The 20753-nt window shown below is 43.4% G+C and overlaps 1 protein-coding gene across 1 annotated transcript; it reads left to right on the plus strand.

Moving 5' to 3' along the window:
* Positions 1–6803: 6803 nt before the first annotated feature.
* DCLK3 (doublecortin like kinase 3) lies at positions 6804–20206 on the plus strand. Its single transcript, XM_015407179.1, has 4 exons — positions 6804–8291; positions 15451–15583; positions 18225–18392; positions 20010–20206. The coding sequence occupies exons 1-4, from the start codon at positions 6804–6806 to the stop codon at positions 20204–20206; spliced, it is 1986 nt and encodes a 661-aa protein (XP_015262665.1).
* Positions 20207–20753: the final 547 nt, after the last annotated feature.

Here is a 20753-nt window from a genome sequence, read left to right on the forward strand (position 1 = left end):
TGGGAGGACGGGGGGGGGGCAGGGCTTCTGGGAAATTTCGGGGAGGGCTGGCCCCCTGCAGCCGCCATGAACTTTACGCCGGTGGAAGTGGGGAATCAAAGCTTCTTGCTGTTTCTTCATCAGGCCCACTAATAATTCTGTTTATTTGTTTGTTTAGAACATCTTAAGGCCCCTTTTCACCCAACTTACAGTCCTAGGGAGTCTGAGGGGGGAATAAGGGAACACTGTCAGCAACAGAGTGATACCATTTCTGGGGGAAACTTGGAAGTACTGTCAGGCCTCTTGTAGGAATTGCCAGTGATTTCTAGAGAAGACTGACATCACTTAGGGTTTTTCCCAGAGGACATATAGCACTGTTGGGCTGGCAGCCTTTTTGTTTGCGTATTTTTCTCCTGCTGCTGTTTCACATGGTGGTGGGAAGAGAGGGTTGCTGACCTGAGGTTTCCTGCCATAGCAGAAGACCTGTTAACCCTGTAGGGCCTCCAAAGCAACAAACAATAAAAACACGGAAACTAGCTTTAGAATACACATCAGGATACATAAAAACAGTTAAAACTGATAAATACACTTCAATGAGAATCAGTGAGAGAACACCAGACAAAACAGAGTCGGCTTTGCTCCCTGGCAGAAGACGATGACAGGGTGAGACAGACAGATCTCCCCAGGGAGGGAGTTCCAAAGTTTCGGTGAGAAGAAGGCTCGTTGCCATCTGTCTAGCCTCATATGGCAGGTGTACCTAAAGCAGGGTCTCCAAAGATGACCTTAGTTGTTGGTAGGTTTATATAGGAGTTTGCAGTCCTTAAGTGATTGACCAAAGAAAGACATGATAATATGGCGAATTAGGCATTGATGTAAATTTAGATACCATTTTGTCTTTCATACTGAGTGAAAAGAATGGTGTTTTTATATAAATACATTTATTTTAGAAAGCAAAGTAATAATGTAGAGGAGGTACAAAAAGGAGAAGAGGGTATTACATGACATAATTGTAAATATCAAGGATAATTATACATTACAGAGTGTATAAAACAGAAAATATTTCTCTCCAACATCCCCTTCATTAAAAAAAAAAGACATTATCTATAAAATACAATGGTCCTTACTTGGGGTACTTTTATACTCAACACTGTACATTTCAAATTTCATAACAGATCTATTTTGCAACTACATTATTAGTTTCATCATTACTACATATTCAGTATTACATATTTTGCCGTTTCTACATGCTTGCTATAACTTTTAATATATCAAAGTACAAAGGAAAGTCTTATATCTCATAATAAGAAGATAAAAGATGTTTCTGCTGAAAATCCCCTTCCTTGTACATTTATATTCAAAACTTGTTCTCATTCTGCTTCTGCATTGCAATACGTTTATATACACATTTCTCATTCTAAATTTGTCTCCTGCTTGCATACTACACACTCCATCTCTCCTCAAAGAGCCAGTTTGGTATAGTGGTTAAGTGCGCGGACTCTAATCTGGGAGAACCGGGTTTGATTCCCCACTCCTCCAGTTGCACCTGCTGATGTGACCTTGGGTCAGTCACAAGCTCTGGCACAGCTGTCCTTGAAAAAGAGCAGTTTCTGTCAAGAGTTCTCTCAGCCCCACCCACCTCCCAGGGTGTCTGTTGTGGGGAGGGGAAGGGAAAGGAGTTTGTAAGCCGCTCTGAGACTCCAAGTGAAGGGGGGGTATAAATCCAATCTCTTCTTCTTCTTCTTCAAATTTCGTAATTGATCTGTTTCTCAAATAGGTTGTTAATTTGGCCATTACTGCATAGTCGGCAAGTTTATTTTCTCATTCTTCTAAGCTTGGACAAAGGTCTAATTTCTATTTTGCTGCATAGATACTTCTAGCCACTGTTGAATATTTCTTCTTTATTAGTCAGTATACCTAATAGTATGTTCTTAGCTTCCATAGGGAATTTAAATTTTAATATGTTCTGCATTTTTCCATTTATTTCCGTCCAATATCTATTTGTTTTTTTACAAGTGAAGTTGTTATGTGAACCTTAAAGGAGTTATGGGACAGTAGTGAATGGTGTGTGAGTGTATATGAATATTGTTGTAGATCACCGAAATGATTGCATCTTTAATTTCGTTGTACTATGTACAATTACAATAAAGTATACTACTACTACACATATGGTAAAGCAGGGCTCTTTTTGTAGAAAAAGCCCAGCAGGAACTCATTAGCATAATAGGCCACACCCAACAGCAGGAACTCATTAGCATATGGGGCCACACCCCTGACAGCACAGCTCATTAGCACATTAGACCGCACCCCCATGTTATCAGAAGTGTGGTTATCCAGCCACACCCACCTTTTTCTTGTTATTCTGTTTACCTTGTTTGTTGTCAAAACCCAGGGCTTTTTTGTAGCAGGAACTCCTTTGCATGTTAGGCCACACACCCCTAATGTAGCCAATCCTAATGAGTTTCTGCTGTTGGGTGTGGCCTATTATGCTAATGAGTTCCTGCTGGGTGTGGCCAACTTGGGAGCCAGCCGGAACTCCGTTCCTGTGCGTTCCTGCCCAAAAATAGTCCTGGTAAAAGGTTCCATCCATGTCTTGACATTTCCAGCATTTTCCTTTGTAGTTTTTGTTTACTTTCTCAATACCCTTTGGGGTTATATACTATCTAAAAACATTTTTACAAGTTTTCTCTTAATGCCTGGCTGGCTGGAAAATCAATTTCTTTTCCCCATAACCATTCCCCTTGATGCATAGGTATCTGCTCTCTAAAAATCTGCATCCATTTAATCATACGTTTTTTAAACTTATGTCTCCATTGTAGTAAATGGTCTTTTTGTTTTATAACAGCTGTCCAAATTCGGTTACCTCTTAGAGCTCCACCTTCTGTGCTGATAATCTTCTTTGGTTTTGAAACTGATTTATAATATAGCAACCACTGAATGTTGATTCCTTCATCTCTGATATCTTGCCAGGACTTGATTTTTCCCTGAGCATTTACCATATTGTCGTAAGATAAAAAACCACTTTTATTTCTTCTGTTCTTATCATGATAAGCTTCTGTTGGGGGCATGAGTGGAGTATTTGGAGGACTCAGTAAATTCCGGCGTGTAAACCATATTCTCAAAAGTCCAATACTATGATTTCTTAATCCATAAATAATTGTGTAAGCCTTCATCTCGGTCTGCTGATTCAAGTTTTACTGTTCTTTGTCTTGGGTTTTTAATCCAATCTGCAGTCCAAACCAGAGGGAAACCAATGGTTTGAAGATCTTTTTGTACTAGATCCTTTACTAATCAGGTGGTGTTAGTAAAAGAAATGCCTATCTCTTTCTCTCCTGGAAACCTCTTTGAGAATGTCTCTTACCTCCACCTTCTACCTGCAGTGGAATGGGAATGAGAATATCAACAGCAAACTGGCTTCACTGTTTAAAAACAAAACTGTGAACATATATCCGGGGCTTGATATGTGCTCAAATGTCATCAAGAAGTGAGTTTCAAGAGTCAAAACATGGAAGTTATGTTGTACAATTTCACATCCTCCTGAGAACTGCAGTCCCAGACTTCAGCCTTATGCCAGGGCTAGTTATAATCTCTATTTTTTAAAGATTACAGTTATATCCCCCCAAAATCAGGATTCTTTGACAGTCTATATAAATCATAAACGTTTGCATGATTTCTCTGATTTTGCATTAAAATATTCTGTGGTTTTGGCTACTTTCTAGTGGTTGGCCAAATCTGAGGATGCTTAAATCTGGTGACTGTAGCTGTGAAGGGGCATGGCAGGTATTTCTCCAAACCTGAAAAATGCCCAGTTTGCAGAAAAATCTTTGTGTCTGGAGATAAGTTGTAATTCTGGAGGTTGGCAACCCTAGGCCTGGCAGCAACTACTGGGTGACTTGATACTACCCCATTTGTATGGCTCATCTAGGCCTAGCTGCTTGCTACTGTTTAACAGCAGCCACCCTATGAAAGCCAGTGTGATGTAGTGGTTAGAGCTTCAGAGAAGATCTGGGAGACCCAGGTCCAAATCTCCATCTTCCTTTGGAAGTTCCCTGGTTGATTTTAGATAAAATTCAGGTGGGTAGCTGTGCTGATCTGAAACAGCAGAACAGAGTTCGAGTCCAGTGTCGCCTTTAAGACCAACAAAGTTTTATTCAAACTATGAGCTTTCGTGTGCAGGCACATTTTCTGAGAGATTTTAGGTTAGTCACATTCTTTCAGACTAACTTACCTCTGAGATGCCTCCCACAAGAGAGTTCCCTCTTTATTGATTCTGCCAGTCAGATATAGATGCATTGATCTATGGGCTGCAAAACCATAGCTTTGTATTGTGTGAACCGGTGCACTATCTGCACACCTTTTTCAAATCTTGTTCTTGTGAAGATGGATTACATATAGGGAACTTTATTGTATGGTAGCTTTCTTGTTGGAGTGTATGCTGTGTGTTCAGTGATAAGTGTTAGCTGAGCAGAGGGCTTTCCCAGTCCTCCCTTGCTGAGCTGTAAAGGAAGAAGAGAAGAAGAGATTGGATTTATACCCCGCCCTTCACTACCCAAAGGTGTTTCAGAGCGGCTTACAAACTCCTTTCCCTTCCCCTCCCCACAACAGACACCCTGTGAGGTGGGTGGGGCTGAGAGAACTCTGACACAAACTGTGGATTACATATAGGGAACTTTATTGTATGGTAGCTTTCTTGTTTGAGTGTATGCTGTGTGTTCAGTGATAAGTGTTAGCTGAGCAGAGGGCTTTCCCAGCCCTCCCTTGCTGAGCTGTAAAGGAGGGCGGACCGTGAAGTAAGGTAGTGGCCTGTGCTGTGAGCAGGAAACAGTGGGGCTGTGGACTTTGGTGCCTGCAGTCACGAACCAATGTAGCCTCTTCACTTCTCTGTGGAGACCAGAGCAGGTGATCAAGGATAAGGACGTATTATGGTGGCAACTCTTGGTGGCTAGGAACTGACTGTGAATAGGAACTGATTGACTGTGGATAGAGAGGATTGGATGTCACAGAAAGTCACTAGGTATATATTGACAGATACTGCACTCACTAGCTACAAAGGAGGAGCAGAAGAAATAGTGGAGCAGTGCAGGAGAAATAATGTGTAGTTGCTTATTTGATTGGGTTATCAACGATATGAAAATTGTCTCCTAATTTTGCCATCAGTATGGTTTATGTGGCTGTTTACCTGTGCCCTTTCTGAGTTAAGAAAGAGGTGAATGGAAGAAGGAAGTCTTTAAAAAAATATATCACTATTTTAATTTATTTATTTATTTGAAATTTATACCATAGCTCCTAGCGTAGTTCAAAGTGGCTTACAGGAAATAGTTAAAGAACATCTACCAGTGGCCCAATAATCCTGAAGATCTCTCAGTTTAGCCATATTCAGGAAATGCTCTTCAAAAAAACGGCCTCATACAGCTTCCGTCAATCAGGAAATAGTTAAAGAACATCTACCAATGGCCCAATAATCCTGAAGATCTCTCAGTCTAGCCATATTCAGAAAATGCTCTTTAAAAAAACGGCCTCATACAGCTTCCGTCAACAAAGACCCAGCGGACCTTCTCTCTGGGAGACTGTTCCACAGTCTTGTGTGTCCATCAGTAAGAAAAAGCAAGATCTAGGACAGAGATGATAGCATATGGTGGAACCTTCACTAAATATATATCTGAGCATCATTATTGCAGTGGTGCTACCAAACTCCTTCTATAGGAGGCCTTTAAATTAAATCATCCATAGTTTCAGATACCAAATTATATCCGCCTTGGTATGTATGAGCTATGATGTGTCATGGATTCTTCAGCTTTTTTTAAACTTAGCAGATTTTTGTATTTTACTTCAAGAAGATATTTAAGAAGATAGTGCATTGTAGCAAGTGAGCTGTTTCATGGTTGAATTTATTTTAACAACCTTTTTCTTCGCCTCTGGATAGAAACAAATTCAAAATTTCTTTTCAGACAGTGTTAACTCCACTCCTTCTGTGTTGCCTTTGAAAAATGCTATCATGTTCTGATTTTTTTTTAAAAAAGCTCTTTTATGAATAGTGTAACAAATCAAACAGGAACTCAAACTGGCAGAAACACTATTTTAGATGGCCCGTTTACTTTTGTGTTTTTCATAACATCTAAGTATTTCTCTATGTGTTCTTGGTAAGGATAAGCACATTACAATTCTTCCTTAAATTCTTGTGTTCCCAAATGGCCAGAAGACAGCTGGTAAATTGCTGCATTGAACAGCTACATTGTACTGGAGAATAGCTGACCAACAGCAATAGCCTCGATAGATTTCAGTGTCTGTGTTTGTGCATGTGTGCATACTTCATGCATTCGCTGTATAGAAAATGTTACTTAGAGGTTCACAGTGACGAGAAAAAAAATGTTATCTTTCATGTGCTTTCTTTCTTTCTTGCAGAGCCACGAGGATTTTTTGACCACACTATAAACTGTATAAGCGCAGGCATTGCTGAGAGGCGGTTACAAGGTACTTGCCCACCAATTGGCCGTGGAAATTTCGGAAAGCCGTTCTTTGCTACAAACTGTTACAATTCTCCATTTATTAACTCCCGGACTGGTTTCCATACTATTCACTCAGAGAACAGCCCAGTAAAGCCAAGGATTGTCACTGTAGTAAAACCTTGTGGTCACACAGTAAGGAAGATAACTTTGCTTCTAAATCGGCGTTCTGTTCAGTCATTTGAACAGCTGATTGCTGACATCTCAGAAGCTCTAGGATTTCCACGCTGGAAGAATGACCGAGTCCGAAAACTATACAATTTAAAGGGAAGGGAAATTAGAAGCATTTCTGACTTCTTTAGAGAAGGTGATGCATTCATTGCCATGGGGAAGGAGCAGCTAACTTTGAAGAACCTTGAAGTGGCAATCCAAGAACTTTATCCTCAAAACCCTTATGCTCCTGCTGCTGGAACTACTCTTCCTGGAACCACGCAGAACTGGGAACAACCCCAAAAGCCCAAGAACAGGTCATATGAAAAGACTTCAAGGATAGAAAATGGCCTTGAGCCTATAATGGTCAAGAACTGCATGGAACCCTTGTCTCCTAAACTGATAAACAGGCATGAAGTAAAAGCTCAAACCAAGGTCAGGCAAGAGGAGAAGGTGAGAAGCAAAAAGAAATGGTCTAGAGACAGCTGGAATGGAGAGCAAGATATGAAGCCGCCTAGAAAAGCCAGAGAAATGGAAAGGTATTTTGACCAAGAGAGACATCTTGAAAGCACAGCAGAGGAGAGCTCAGAGGTGATAGTTAGATGTGAGAAATGCCAAAGAGAGAGGCAACTCCAGCAAAGATTGCAGAAAGAAAGACCAGCTGATCTTCCATTCGATAACAGGGATATGAGTATGAAAGTGTGTCAACGATACCATGTGGAAAAGACTGTGAAATTGCGAAACTGTAGGAGATTGTCTGAAAACTCAGCAGAAGAAGATGAAACGATGTGGAGTGATGCTGGTTGTCAGAGTACGTGGACAGCCCCACAAAACCATGCCCCTGAAGAGCTGGAGAAGCCAAAGAGGAGTGTTGAGAGGCAGCAGACACTGCAGAGCCATGAGAGTTATGACAAAGAATTAGGAAAGGTGAAGATGAAGCCCATAGAAAATCAGCGCACCATTGTAGGAGATGCTTATGAACTAAAAAAAGAGCACAGAAAATGTTCCAGAGTGAATCAAAGCTGTTGGTTGCTGAAGGGTTCTGAAATGGATGCCGATAAGCTGCCAAAAATCCAAGGGAAGAGAGAAGAGGTTCAGAAATCAAAAGAGGAAACGGTTGGAGGAGAAGAGAAGGTGAGACATGGAGAAGTTGAACGAACAAGGCATGAAAGGGAGGGAGAAATGAAAGGCAAAGAAGAAGAGAACAGTTCAAACAAGACCAGTGAGAAGAGGCTGAAGCATGATGTCCAGAGCAGAGCAGATGTGGAGAAGTGCTATGAGATTGGCAGAACTATTGGAGATGGCAACTTTGCCGTTGTGATGGAGTGCCGTCACCACCAGAACAATCAGAAGTATGCCATGAAAATCATTGATAAGTCTAAGCTGAAAGGAAAGGAAGACATGCTAGAAAATGAAATTGTGATAATCAGGAGTCTTTTGCACCCCAACATCGTCAGCCTGATAGAAGTATTTGAAACTGAGACAGAGATCTATCTAATTATGGAGTACGTTCCTGGTGGGGACCTGTTTGATGCCATCATTGAGAGTGTGAAATTCACTGAGCGCGATGCTGCTCTCATGATGACTGATTTGTGTGAAGCTCTGGTTTATATTCATGGGAAGAACATTGTCCATAGAGATCTCAAGCCAGAAAATCTTCTAGTAAGTATTTAACATATTATTATCTCCCTTAATCAGTTGAAGTCTTACACCCACATGAACATATATATGTGTCTGTGTGTTTGTATATTTATTTCACTCTATTTTTACTTCATTTATACTCTGCCTCCCTAATGAAGACCAAAGTGGCTTATGCTCTCCCCCATTTTATGTATGCACATGGGAAATATTGATAATCAATTATATTTGTTGATGGGGCACTACAACTGCAGGAGAGTAGCACAGAAAAATGTTGGAAGACAACATTATTATGGAAGAAGGTATAGAAGGGAGAAAATTACTTGCTGGCCTACTTATTGTGTTTTGGACATGGGTAGTAAAATTATCAGAAAAGGCATGTGTTAGAGCTGTGACAGGGCATCTGTTATTCTGTCCCCGGCACCTCCAGTTAAAAGGACCAGGTAATGGGTGTTGTGAAAGACTAGAGAGCTGCTGCCAGCCAGAACAGATAGTACTGACTTTGGTGGACTGATGGTCTGATTCAGTAAAAGGCAGCTTCGTGGGTTCTCATTAAGTGGACTGAAGGGGTTCCTCAAGAGTCAGGTGCACAAGTGCACAAGATGATGAATGTCACATATCTACACGATCTGTGGAGGTCACCAAACTCCTGGACCTTCCCAAGCAACAGCAGCTAACCAATCATGCTGAAAAGAGACAGGTTTCTTAATTATATAATTCCTGTATGTTATGGTACATAGTTCTGTTTTCAGTTCCAGTGACTTACTGGAGCCATTTTCCTGAGGTCAGGAGTTCTCGTCCATTACCTTTCTTATCTCAGACTGTTAGGCAGCTGCTACTGTGCCCTCCATCTTTCTGAGGAGAAGGATAGATTTACATAAGAACATAAGAGGCGCCAGTGTTGGATCAGGCCAAAGGCCCATCCAGTCCAACACTCTGTGTCACACAGTGGCCAAAAATACCAGGTGCCATCAGGAGGTCCAGCAGTGGGGCCAGGACATTAGAAGCCCTCCCACTGTTGACCCCCCCCCCAAGCACCAAGAAGACAGAGCATCACTTGCCCCAGAGTCCCTATCTATACCTTGTGGCTAATAGCCACTGATGGACAGAAGTTTTCTGCTTCATAAAAGTAACATAATGACTGAGGCCTGGTTCCAGCCACCTGAGGCAGACTGACAGTGGGATATCACACAGTCACACTATTTTGGCATCTCATTCTTTAGCTCCTGTCGTTGTCTTCTGTTTGGCTGTGATACTAAAATACAGTGACTGCATCTCTCTTCCTCCCACACATCTTTTCCCCAACCCACAGCCACATTTCTTCCATCTCCTTCCTTAAGGAGATTGAAGTGAAGTACCCGAGTTTCAAGATCACACAATAAATAACAGATTTACCGCTTTCAGACTGAAGGCTTTTTGCATCAGAAAATAAGCAGTCGGGGGTGGGGGAAGCCAGTTGATACTGATGAGTAATGCGTGGGATTTTAAAGGGGAAAAGGGAGAGAAAGTGCAGGTAGGCCTTGGTTGTGGCTGGCTTACATCTCAGCTGGTCCTCTCTCTCCTACCCTATTAAATATTCTCCCCGGTAGCAGATTTGTACCACCTTTGAGCTGTAAATAGATTAAAGGAAGCTGCGGTTGGGGAACTGGGTTAGTGGTGGAAGATAGGGGGCACAGCAGTATCTTTTGACTCCTGTGGATGTACTTTGGGAGTCAGCACAGAGAGAGGTCTTCTGGAATGGAGCGGAAGGATGAAGACATACCAAATGGTGAGAGAGCTAGGAATTGAAGAGGAATGACCTGGGAGTGGGAAATAACTTTCTGGTAATGGAAGCAAGTGTTTTGGGTTAAGCATACTGTCTTAGGGTGTGTTCAGACGGGGCATTTATACCAGTATAAACTGCTGCGGTTCCAACCAGTGCAATTTGATCCGGAAGAAACGCGATCACACTCACCTCCTGACTGTGCAGCGCATTGTGATATGCCCGTTCACTCTACTGACGTGCAGGAGCGCACATCGGCGTTAATTTTTTTTTTACATTTTGCACATGCGCATAGGCAGCCATCCACAGAGTTGAGATCTTCGCGCAGGCACAGAACACCCCATCCCGAAAAGTGTGCCCTGAAGCGAAGACGTCCCTTTATAAATTTTTACTCTGAAACTGGCTTCCGGGAGGTCCCGGACTCGTCTAAAGCCTTACACTAGGCCCCCCCTTTTTTTGTTTGCTTTACAAATGCTGAGGTGAAGCTTCGCCCAAGCGCACATCAAGGAGGCTTAAAAAAAAAGGCGGCCAAAAAGCAGAAGCCTCGGCTTCTGAACGGAAGTGCCTAGACACCAATGGAGAGCGATCAGACGACGATAATGCGGTTGGAACTGGTGCACTCAGGATACCACCACTTGGGGACCTAGTAGCAGAATACAATGGTTGAAGGCTGTTTGCAATGGTTAGGGATGGAAGGCAGATGTTCGCCGTGTGATCGCCCGTAAGTACACCGATTCCAACCGGCATCTATACCGGCATAAATGCCCTGTCTGAACGCACCCTTAGTGCAGTATTTGTGTTGATACTTTTGTTAACAAATTGCACTGCATCTCAAACTCAATTATGTCCAAGACTGAATCGATTTTCTTTCTTTCTTCCACATACCTGTCAACACAATCCATTCTGTCCAGTTGACCAGCATAAAATTTGACTTTTATCTCTCATTCCTTCCTCTCCTTTGACATGAAATGGATCCGGGTTAGCAGCAGAACAGTTTTAATGACTGAAATGTGGGTTTGTAAAAACTGTATGCCTCAACACTTTCGTATGCTGCAGCCATACAAGATAGACAGTATCAAAACATATCCACGCATTGACAAAAGGCTGGATATTTCCTCCCCTTTGGATTAAATACTGACTTTGCTAGCTTAGATTTTATTGAAATCAGCAAGGGCAGGCTTTCGACAACCCACCTGAGACAAATACTTGAATGTCATTCGGCTCCCAGCCAGAGCTCTGGAAATGGAAAAGCCTGAGGCGGAAAAGGCATAATACTGGGGGCTCGAAGAGATGGAGGTGTGGACACAAGGCAGGGATTGAGAGCAGTGGTGGCCACCAGTGCTGGCCTGGCCAAGTGTACAAGGCATAGGCTATTAAGAGGAAGGGTCAGGCAGTCCAGCTCCTTCAAAAACAGAAGATGTCATCTCTTCTCACTCTCCCCTTGTCCCAAACAAATCCTGTTTCAGTCGTGAGGGTAAGATTCATAAATCATAATATACGATAACAGAAATGTAAATAGAAATAGTGAATGTAGTAGATGGTGGTCTCCGGAATGATGTGCCGTTTCGAAGATGATCTTCTTCTGAACAAGGAGGTGTACATAAACTGTCCTTCAACAATTCATATCTCTTGGTGACGTATTGACAATATACTGTAGATTCACTTCATCATAAAGCTATGCTTACAGCTATGTTCTTCAATGGGCTATGGTTGCTGAATGCCTATGGTTGCTGAATGCCTATTTCTATTTACATTTCTGTTATCGTATATTATGATTTATGAATATATTATTAAGCGCTAAATTGTCACAGTTCTTTTCCATTTTTTCATTTGTCTCATTACTGTGCCCATTCTTGTAACTATTCAGTCGTGAGGGTGCCAGGCAGCTGTCAGGACAAATTCTCCTTTCTCTCTTGCCTGTGCCATTCTTAATCTTGGTATGGGACACAGATCCTCTCTCAGCCTGTATGTGCCCCCCCCAGTCTCTCTGTGGTGTCTCACACCCCAGTCCTGTTTTCCAGTCTCTCTCCTTGCCCCTTCCCCAGTATACATTAGCAGTATGCAGGAGGCTTCCCTGCTGCCCCGGTCTGTACTGAAAAATAACTGCAGGGGGAACCACTTCCACATTTTCGGGGGCCCTCCTAAGTGCTGCTGTGCATGCAGGAGCATTGCATATCCAGAAGCTGGGACTTACCTGTTGCTTTGTTGAGTTCTGTTGCTTAAATCTTTGACAAGCTGTAAGACTCGAGCCGGACCCATGCAGGCCAGGCAAGTTCCCTAATGTTGTGTGTGTGTTCAAGGGCCACTCACACACATCTTTTAAAGTTTTTCTTTAAGTGTGAATATGGCAGATAGGGATTGCAAATGTGTGTTATGTCGGCATGCTTGTTAGGGAGCTCCGATTCTCTGCAGATTCTGTTTGTTTACTATACAATTGATGTGGAAACCTGCATTTGCCTCTCTGTAATTTGTGATGTGGGCTACAGAGCCATAAAATTGGGCATGTTGATGGCTCACTAGGGAGAGGCCTTATTAATTGGACTGCATTTCATTTGGCCAAGATCTCAGTATTTGGGGCATACATTTCAAGACTCTTAAAAGACGTGGATGGAGAACCCAGCAACTCTTTTTTTTGTCACGGTTGCCTCCATTCAGTACTACTAATAATAATGTTTTTACCATTCAATACTAATAATAATAATTAATGTTTAAAAACAATTATTTTACATCTGTCCTCTGTCCCCTTCTAACCATCTGTTGCCTTGTACAAACAGGCTGTACAAAGTTGCTGCATGAAAGCATGCGTAACAGGAACCGGTTAGTTTCAGGTGGGTAGCTATTTTAGTACAGTGGTAAGAAAATTCAAGTGCGGTAGCAGTTCAGAGACCAACAATATTTTCCAGGGTGTAAGCTTTTGTGAGTCATAGCTCACTTTGCCAGATACCTGGAAAACAGGTAAGAGGGAGAGCATAATCTATAGTACATAGCCAACTAGAACTAGAAAAATTCAGTTTGAATGTAAATACTGGTTAGAAATGCTTTAAAAGTGTTTTAAAATTAGAGTGTTTTTTTACCTCCCTACACAGATGGAATGCTTAGGGGAGTATATAGTTTGAAGGGATGTGTAGAGGAAATAACTTCTACAGTAACAGCTGGGCTTGTTTCTGTTCCCTTGGTTTTTTTTTTTTGTTCTTTTGGTTTTCTGTGGCCCAGGGAACACATCAGGAATGTTGTTGCTCCTCTGGCATGGATGCCCTGAAATAACAGTGTAGGGTTGCCATCTTGTGTTGCCAGAAGGTATAGCAGAGGAAAATGCAGAGGCTCTAGTAAAAAAGGTAAAGGTTCCCTTGCTCGAAAGCCAGTCGAGTCCGACTCTAGGGTTGCAGTGCTCATCTCCGTTTCAAAGCCGAAGAGCCAGCGCTGTCCGAAGACGTTTCCGTGATCATGTGGCCGGCATGACTAAACACCAAGGCGCACGGAACGCTGTTACCTTCCCACCGAAGTGGTACCTATTTATCTACTTGCAACTTCTTGCTTTCGAACTGTTAGGTTGGCAGGAGCTGGAACTAGAGACGGAAGCTCACTCCGTCATGCGGCACACTCGGGTCTCGAACTGCTGAACTACCGACCTTCCACAGCCTGCAGCTCAGCGTCTTAACCACTTGAGCCACCGCAGCTCTAAGCCTGCAGTTATTCTGCATGGGGGGGACACCAGCATCTTTGAAGCCACTAAGTGTCTTGCTATTCGTATGATACACATGCATGCGCATAACAGACACTTACATGGCACATCGTAAGATATAAAGGCCTACCTTATGTTGGTTTAGAAAAGGTATAGGCAATCTTGGGGGGGGCAGGTATATATAAAAAAACCCCTCTGTGATATTTGCCTATGAAGAAGTTGGCATGCCAGCTAACTGGGATGATGGGCAAGGGCACTGGGCAAGCTGAACCCCAGTGGTATTGCCACCTCCTGAGGGGCTTGCTACAGAAGCTTCTCAGGTGACCTTGGGCCCGGCAGTCTCTCTCAGCCCAGCCTACCTCACGGGATTGTTGCTGTGAAGAAGAGGGGTAGACGGATGTGATAAGCTGCTTTGAGTCCCCACTGGGGAAAAGCGGGGTATAAAAATCAGCTTGCCCTGGTATTTTAGGGGGAAAATGAGCCATTCCTCCTGAGCAAAGTGGTCTGGCATGCTAAAGGCTGCCTGTCGCTGACTTAGACTATTGGTCCATCTAGGCCAGTAATGTCTAGTCCAGCTGAAGCTGATCTCCGGGGACCCACACAGCTGTATGCTCCTGCCCTTCTGTACAGTGTCCTTTTTAAATAGAGAAGTACAGTATTGAACAAGAAAGAAGACCAGCAAAACTCGCGGGGGGCGGGGCGGGGGAGCTCCAAACTGAGCTGCCGGAGGAGGAACCAGCAGGAGCAGGTAAGCTTCCCCCCCCATCCTGCCGGTTCCTCCCTGTCCTCCACCCCCCCGCTGGATCTTCCCCACCGCCTCCTCCCTCCTCTACGAACCTCGTCGGTTCCTTCCCCCGTTGCGAGCCCCAGCGGTCTCATCGGTTCCGTCCCCCCGGCTCCAAAGCGAGCCCCGGCCGGCTTGTAGCTGCTGGGCCTCGCTGCTCCCCCCCCAAGCGAGGGCCAGTGGCTTGCAGTCGCCCAGGCCTCGTGGCTGCTCTTGCACCCGGCCGGCTGGGTCCATGGCGTTGGATGTGGTGGCGGCAAGGCTGGCTGCCTCCCCCCCAAGCGAGGGCCAACGGCTTGCAGCCGGCCAGGCCTCGCGCCCTCCCTTCCTCTCACGGGTCTGGTTGGCTGGCTTTGAGGCGGCGGCGACAGCGAGGCTGGCTGCAGAGCGTTCCCTGTGCATGCGCAGGGAACGCTCTGTCAGTTTTGGGGGGATTTAAGTATTCCCCCGGTTTTTTTTTAAACTTTTCAGATTTTTGTGCACACCTGGGGACCACCCCACGTGTGCACAAAACTCCCCCTCCCCCCCAGGTGCCCCCGGTGCGCGGATTTAGCTTGATATGGGACCTTTTGAATGCAACAGATGCTGTACCACTAAGCTATGAGCATAGCTCCAACATCATGCCGCATTCCAGGCAGTAAATACCCCACCTGGAATAGCTGGACTCTATAGTTGCTTATCTACAGTGTAGAGGAAAGGCCGTGGGAGTCTTTGGTGACACTTGTGGAGCTTACTTACCACAGTGGCACAGCATGCAGGCATGTTTAAAGCTTTAAAAGTGTTCTTTGACATTGTATCTGTGCAGCTGTTGTCTGTTTGGGAAGGGTTATTTGCAATGGGCCACTGAAGGCCTCTGGTATAGCATCTACTCAGTTCCACCTTTGGTTATTACAAACATATGTGTTCATTTTGGAAACTGGACAGCTTGATCTGGATTCTGTTTTTGTCTGTGCAGGTTCAGCGTAATCCAGATAAAACAACAACATTGAAACTTGCAGATTTTGGCCTTGCGAGGCAGGTGACCAGGCCTATATTTACTGTGTGTGGAACTCCAACTTACGTTGCCCCGGAAATACTTGCTGAAAATGGTGAGTGTGAAATTGTAACTATTTTATAATCTGTTACCTTTGTGCATTGTTTAATTATACAAATATTTGCCCCTGACAAACATCTACAGTGAAATGTCATTAATTTTCATGTAGTACAGCAGGGTCTCTGGAATCCTGTCTTATTGGACTGGAGAAAATACCACCTTTGGCATGAATACCATTTACTGGAACTCAGTGAGAAATATCCCATTAGTCAAACGGTCGCTGGCTGTTTTTGACCCAAAATGTTTTAAGTACAATGTAAAGCTGTATGCTTGTAAGTGGGGCCAGCCATACACCCTCTGGAGGTATGGGACACTATGAATGTGTGTATGAATGAGAGAGAGAGACTCAGTACAACAGGTGGTCCCCTTATGAATGGATTGTATGCCCCCTGGCTGAGGCCCCTCACTGATCCATATTAGATTAGTGCATGTGTATATGAAGCTGCGGTGGCTCAAGTGGTTAAGACGCTGAACTGCAGGCTGTGGAAGGTCGGTAGTTCAGCAGTTCGAGACCCGGGTGCTGCATGACGGAGTGAGCTCCCGTCTCTAGTTCCAGCTCCTGCCAACCTAGCAGTTCGAAAGCAAGAAATTGCAAGTAGATAAATAGGGACCACTTCGGTGGGAAGGTAACAGCGTTCCGTGCGCCTTAGTGTTTAGTCATGCCGGCCACATGACCACGAAAACGTCTCTGGATAGCGCTGGCTCTTCGGCTTTGAAACGGAGATGAGCACCGCAACCCTAGAGTCGGATTCGACTGGCTTTCGAGCAAGGGAGACCTTTATCTTTACCTTATATGAAGCTCAGTGGTTCCCTCACTTCCCCGTTATCTTAATATGAATTGGGAAAAGGAGCTTGAAAGAAGTGCAGGGTTGTTTTTATAGTATTCCCTGTCTGCAGTGTTTGTGTGTGTTGGGTGAGATATGCTGAAAATGCAAAAGCATATATTGGGGCAGGTGTCCCAGTCCACAAATCCTCATACGTAGGGTTGGCAGTCTGAGGGCCCACAGCTATGAGCAAAGATCATTTGCCTGTTCACATGTACAACAGATGTTTGGGCCTCTTTTGGAGGGTAGGAGAAAGTGCAGCAAGTTTTAGGGGAGCCAACGTTTGAGGAATACTCTTAGAATCATCTGAGGTCCGTTCTAAGCAATACAAGTTACCATGTCTCTGGATGGTGATGTAATGTCTGGCATTAGTTTGGTTGTTGCAGACATTAATATTCATTGCATGGTGTATAGGAGTCATTGCTAGCCTTTCAGTGGATGTTGTAGAAGCCACTATTTATGTATTTAGAAGATTTCTATGCCGCTTCTCCAGAGTCCTGCTCAAGGAGGGTCGCATAGTCAAACAATCCACCCTTTTCGTTGTGGGGATGGTTTTCTCCTCTTCGTCGCTCATCTCAGCGTGAGAGAGGCTCGTAAGTAGGGAAAAGTAAGATTCCTAACAGAATGTCAGGTTCCACAGTCAAACAATCGAGTACACGCTTATAACAAGGTTATACTTTATTGCCAGCACTATGGATGCAGTAACATGGTCACTGTTAGGAATAACTACCTTCAAGCAAGCATATAGAGATATAGGGCATTCATATGCGCCCCCACCCCACCCTTGGGCCAATCGGCCTGACTCCTGCATGTGGGAATGGGGCCCAGGAAATCGAAACTAGTTTCACGGATAATTAATGGGAAGACACTACACAGGCAGTCTACAAGGTCAGTGATAACGAGGAGCAGAGGAATGCAGCATCCTGGTACATAGGTCAAGCAAGCGGTCCCTGGCCCATAAACATCGTGGCAGCATAGCTGACAGATATGTGCTGTTAACTTGCAGCTGACTTATGGTGACCCCGGCAAGGGGCTTTCTAGGCAAGCGAGAAGCGGAGGTGGTTTGCCACTGTCTTCCTCTGCAGAGCTTTCCTTGGTCATCTCCCATCCCAAGTACCTACCCTGCTTAGCTTCTGAGATCTAATGAGATCAGGCTATGTTATGCTATCTTCTCTTGCTCAGGCAGGCTTACAATTAAAATATTAAATTACTAGTATAAAAACGAGCCATTAACGCTTTGAAGGAGAACCATAGAGACACAGACAGCTAGATGAGTCTCCCTTACTGCAGGCGGTAGAATCAAATCAGTGGCTAACAGAGACTAAAAGTCTTGTCCTCTGTGAGCATAATGCAAAGCTTCAAATTGTTACAGGCTAAAAGCAAACCTAGCAGTTCGAAAGCAAGAAATTGCAAGTAGATAAATAGGTACCACTTCAGTGGGAAGGTAACAGCGTTCCGTGCGTCCTGGTGTTTAGTCATGCCGGCCACATGACCACGAAAATGTCTTCGGGCAGCGCTGGCTCTTCGGCTTTGAAACGGAGATGAGCACTGCAACCCTAGAGTCGGATTCGACTGACTTTCGAGCAAGGGAACCTTTATCTTTAAAAGCACATGAAATCTTCACAAAATGTTTGAGCTGGCAAGGCTACTAAACTTCACACAGCATGTGTATCATTTAGACTAGGACTTAATGTCACTTAAAATATTGCCAATTACTCATCTGAATCCATTTTTCAGGGTTCAGTATAAGCGGTTCTTGACAAATCATTGGTATATCTCAGAGTTTCTGGACTTCCTTTTCGTTACCTCTAGGCTATGGACTTGAAGTGGACTTGTGGGCTACTGGTGTAATACTCTACATTTTGCTTTGTGGTTTCCCTCCATTCCGGAGTCATGAACGAGATCAAGAGGAGCTGTTCCAGATCATACAGCTTGGGCATTATGAATTTCTCTCACCATACTGGGACAACATTTCAGCTGGTAAGCTTTAAAAAAAAAAAAGCCTGAAGAATTTATAGCCTGATTTGTACATATCAGGCTTTGTGATTATACCAATGGTGGTGTCCATGTGTTTTTGACTTGTTGCCACTGAGAGTGCAGAAATGTTCTCAGTGGCTGCAGATCTGGAGAATTTTTTTGCCTACTTTAAAAAAAAAAGGGGGCAGTGCTGGTTGATGTATTGCTCCTGCGTTATAGAGCTATAACTGCTACCATTTTTTTAATGAAGACACTCCGTGAATGAATTACGAACAAAAGCAGAAAACTTCTATTGTATGATACGATTCAAACAATTTGGAATCTTTGTTAAAGAACGCGGCAGTGAAGCCAGCTGTGTATATCTGTACTCACATAAGACGTGGAAGTATCGTACTCCTGAAGTTTTTTATACAAAGGAATTGTGGACTCTAATTGTATTCACCCTTTGTATTAAGTACTTTTTGATCCTAGCTCTTAAAAAATAATAATTATAGATATATATATCTATATATATCTATATATATCTATATATATCTGTATCTATCTATCTATCTATCTATCTATCTATCTATCTATCTATCTATCTATCTATCTATCTATCTATCTATCTATCTATCTATAAAATAGCATATATATATATATATATGGGTTCTTTAACAAAGATTCCAAATTGTTTTAATTGCATCATACAATATAAGTTTTCTGCTTTTGTTCGTAATTCATTCACGGAGTGTCTTCATATTTATACAATCTCCTCCCATGAGCTCTCATTTCTTATATATATAACCATTTTTTTTAAGCTGACAAAAAACGTGCTGGTGGAAAGGGTGGTTGTGCGGGGATGGTGAGGGGAAACAGCAGGGACTGTAGGTATGGCGGTTCAGAAATCTGCACTTTCTCATCTACACTGTGGGGAAATCTGCTTTGACTCTGATGCTTCTAGAAGCATTGGAGCAAACCATGGGAAACCATGGAAGGAGCACTGATGCAAGGGGATGAAGTGGTGATGCTCTGTATGGAGCAGCCATTGTGACATTTTGATAAGCCTATGGCATTCTGAGATCCTGATGGTTATTGTTAATGACATGTTTCCGGGTTGTACATCTGAAAATATAGGCTTGAAATATGTGTGGTAGGAGAAGCAGAAGAAGCTACATCATGTAAGCAGATGCTTTTCTATCACAGAATTCAGTATGAATTGTATTGAATTTAGGGTGTAAAATTTTGGTGTATTGGACAGGGGTGCAGTGCAGATTTCCAGAGTGTCCTATGCTGTTTTTGTGAAACTTCCTTCATTATAAATGAAGGTTTGCTAGAACTCACCCTGATATTAAAAATCAATTCGCATTTTCTTAAATATTTGACTTTTAATGATTCTAATGTAAAAATCAGGATGGGGATCACAGATTTCTCGCATAATGCATCTACAAGCCTTGACCAGTACAGGCACCATATCTGACTCTTTTTGACTATATAAACCCTCGAGTCTGTATCACAGTCCCTCATAGCCCTGCCGTGTCCTGTTGCGTTAGCTGTTACTACGTCTTCCCAGTTTTAAGAGCCTTTCCCCCCCCAAAGCTAGCCCATGTTAATCCCTGCTCTTGTTTTTGTACCAAATAGCTGCAAAAGACCTGATAAGCAAACTCCTTGTGGTGGATCCTCAAAAGCGTTACACTGCGCAGCAGGTTCTTCAGCATCTATGGATCCAGACTGCTGGAAAAAACAGCAGCAGAAATCTGCAGAGAGAGGTGACTATCAATCTTGAGCGCCACTTTCGGAGCCAACGCAAGAAAGAAGCGACCAGTGAAGATTCGTAGAGTGTGTTCCCAAGCAGCTGTCATTTGAACAATGAGTCCACTGTGCAAATGCACAGTCGCTGGGTTTTTATTCTTTGTTCAGATATAGAATCTTCTTTTAAGGATCGAGCTCAGCTGTTTTGAAGCTGAAGCCAACTATGCAAAGCACTGATTGGCTGCCTGGCTCCCTGTGATGGCACAAGGCTAGTATTAAACAGTCCTTTTAATGAAAACGTATATGCTGCATTCTTTTCTTTTCTTTTCTTTAAAAAAAGGCTTGCCAGAAATGTGGAGGGCAGGGCAAGACAGTTGACTTGATCTCTGTTCTGTTTATTAAGCATTTTGTCTATCATTGACATTCTCAACGCGGGAGAAAAGAGGGTTCAAACCCCTTGGTGAAATACGCACTGTGACACCTCCATTCGGCACCTCTGTGCACATCCGAAGACTATTTTAGTATTAGTCTAGTTCCTGAATGCATTATCCTCATCTCCTATTTGAAGAGTAGGACTATGCTTTGTTCCTGCCAAGGCACTTAAAAAAAATAGATCTTAAATGTGCTGAAAAA

Source organism: Gekko japonicus, unplaced genomic scaffold (assembly GCF_001447785.1).
Source record: "Gekko japonicus isolate JY-2015 unplaced genomic scaffold, Gekko_japonicus_V1.1 scaffold4514, whole genome shotgun sequence".
Lineage (NCBI taxonomy): Eukaryota > Metazoa > Chordata > Lepidosauria > Squamata > Gekkonidae > Gekko > Gekko japonicus.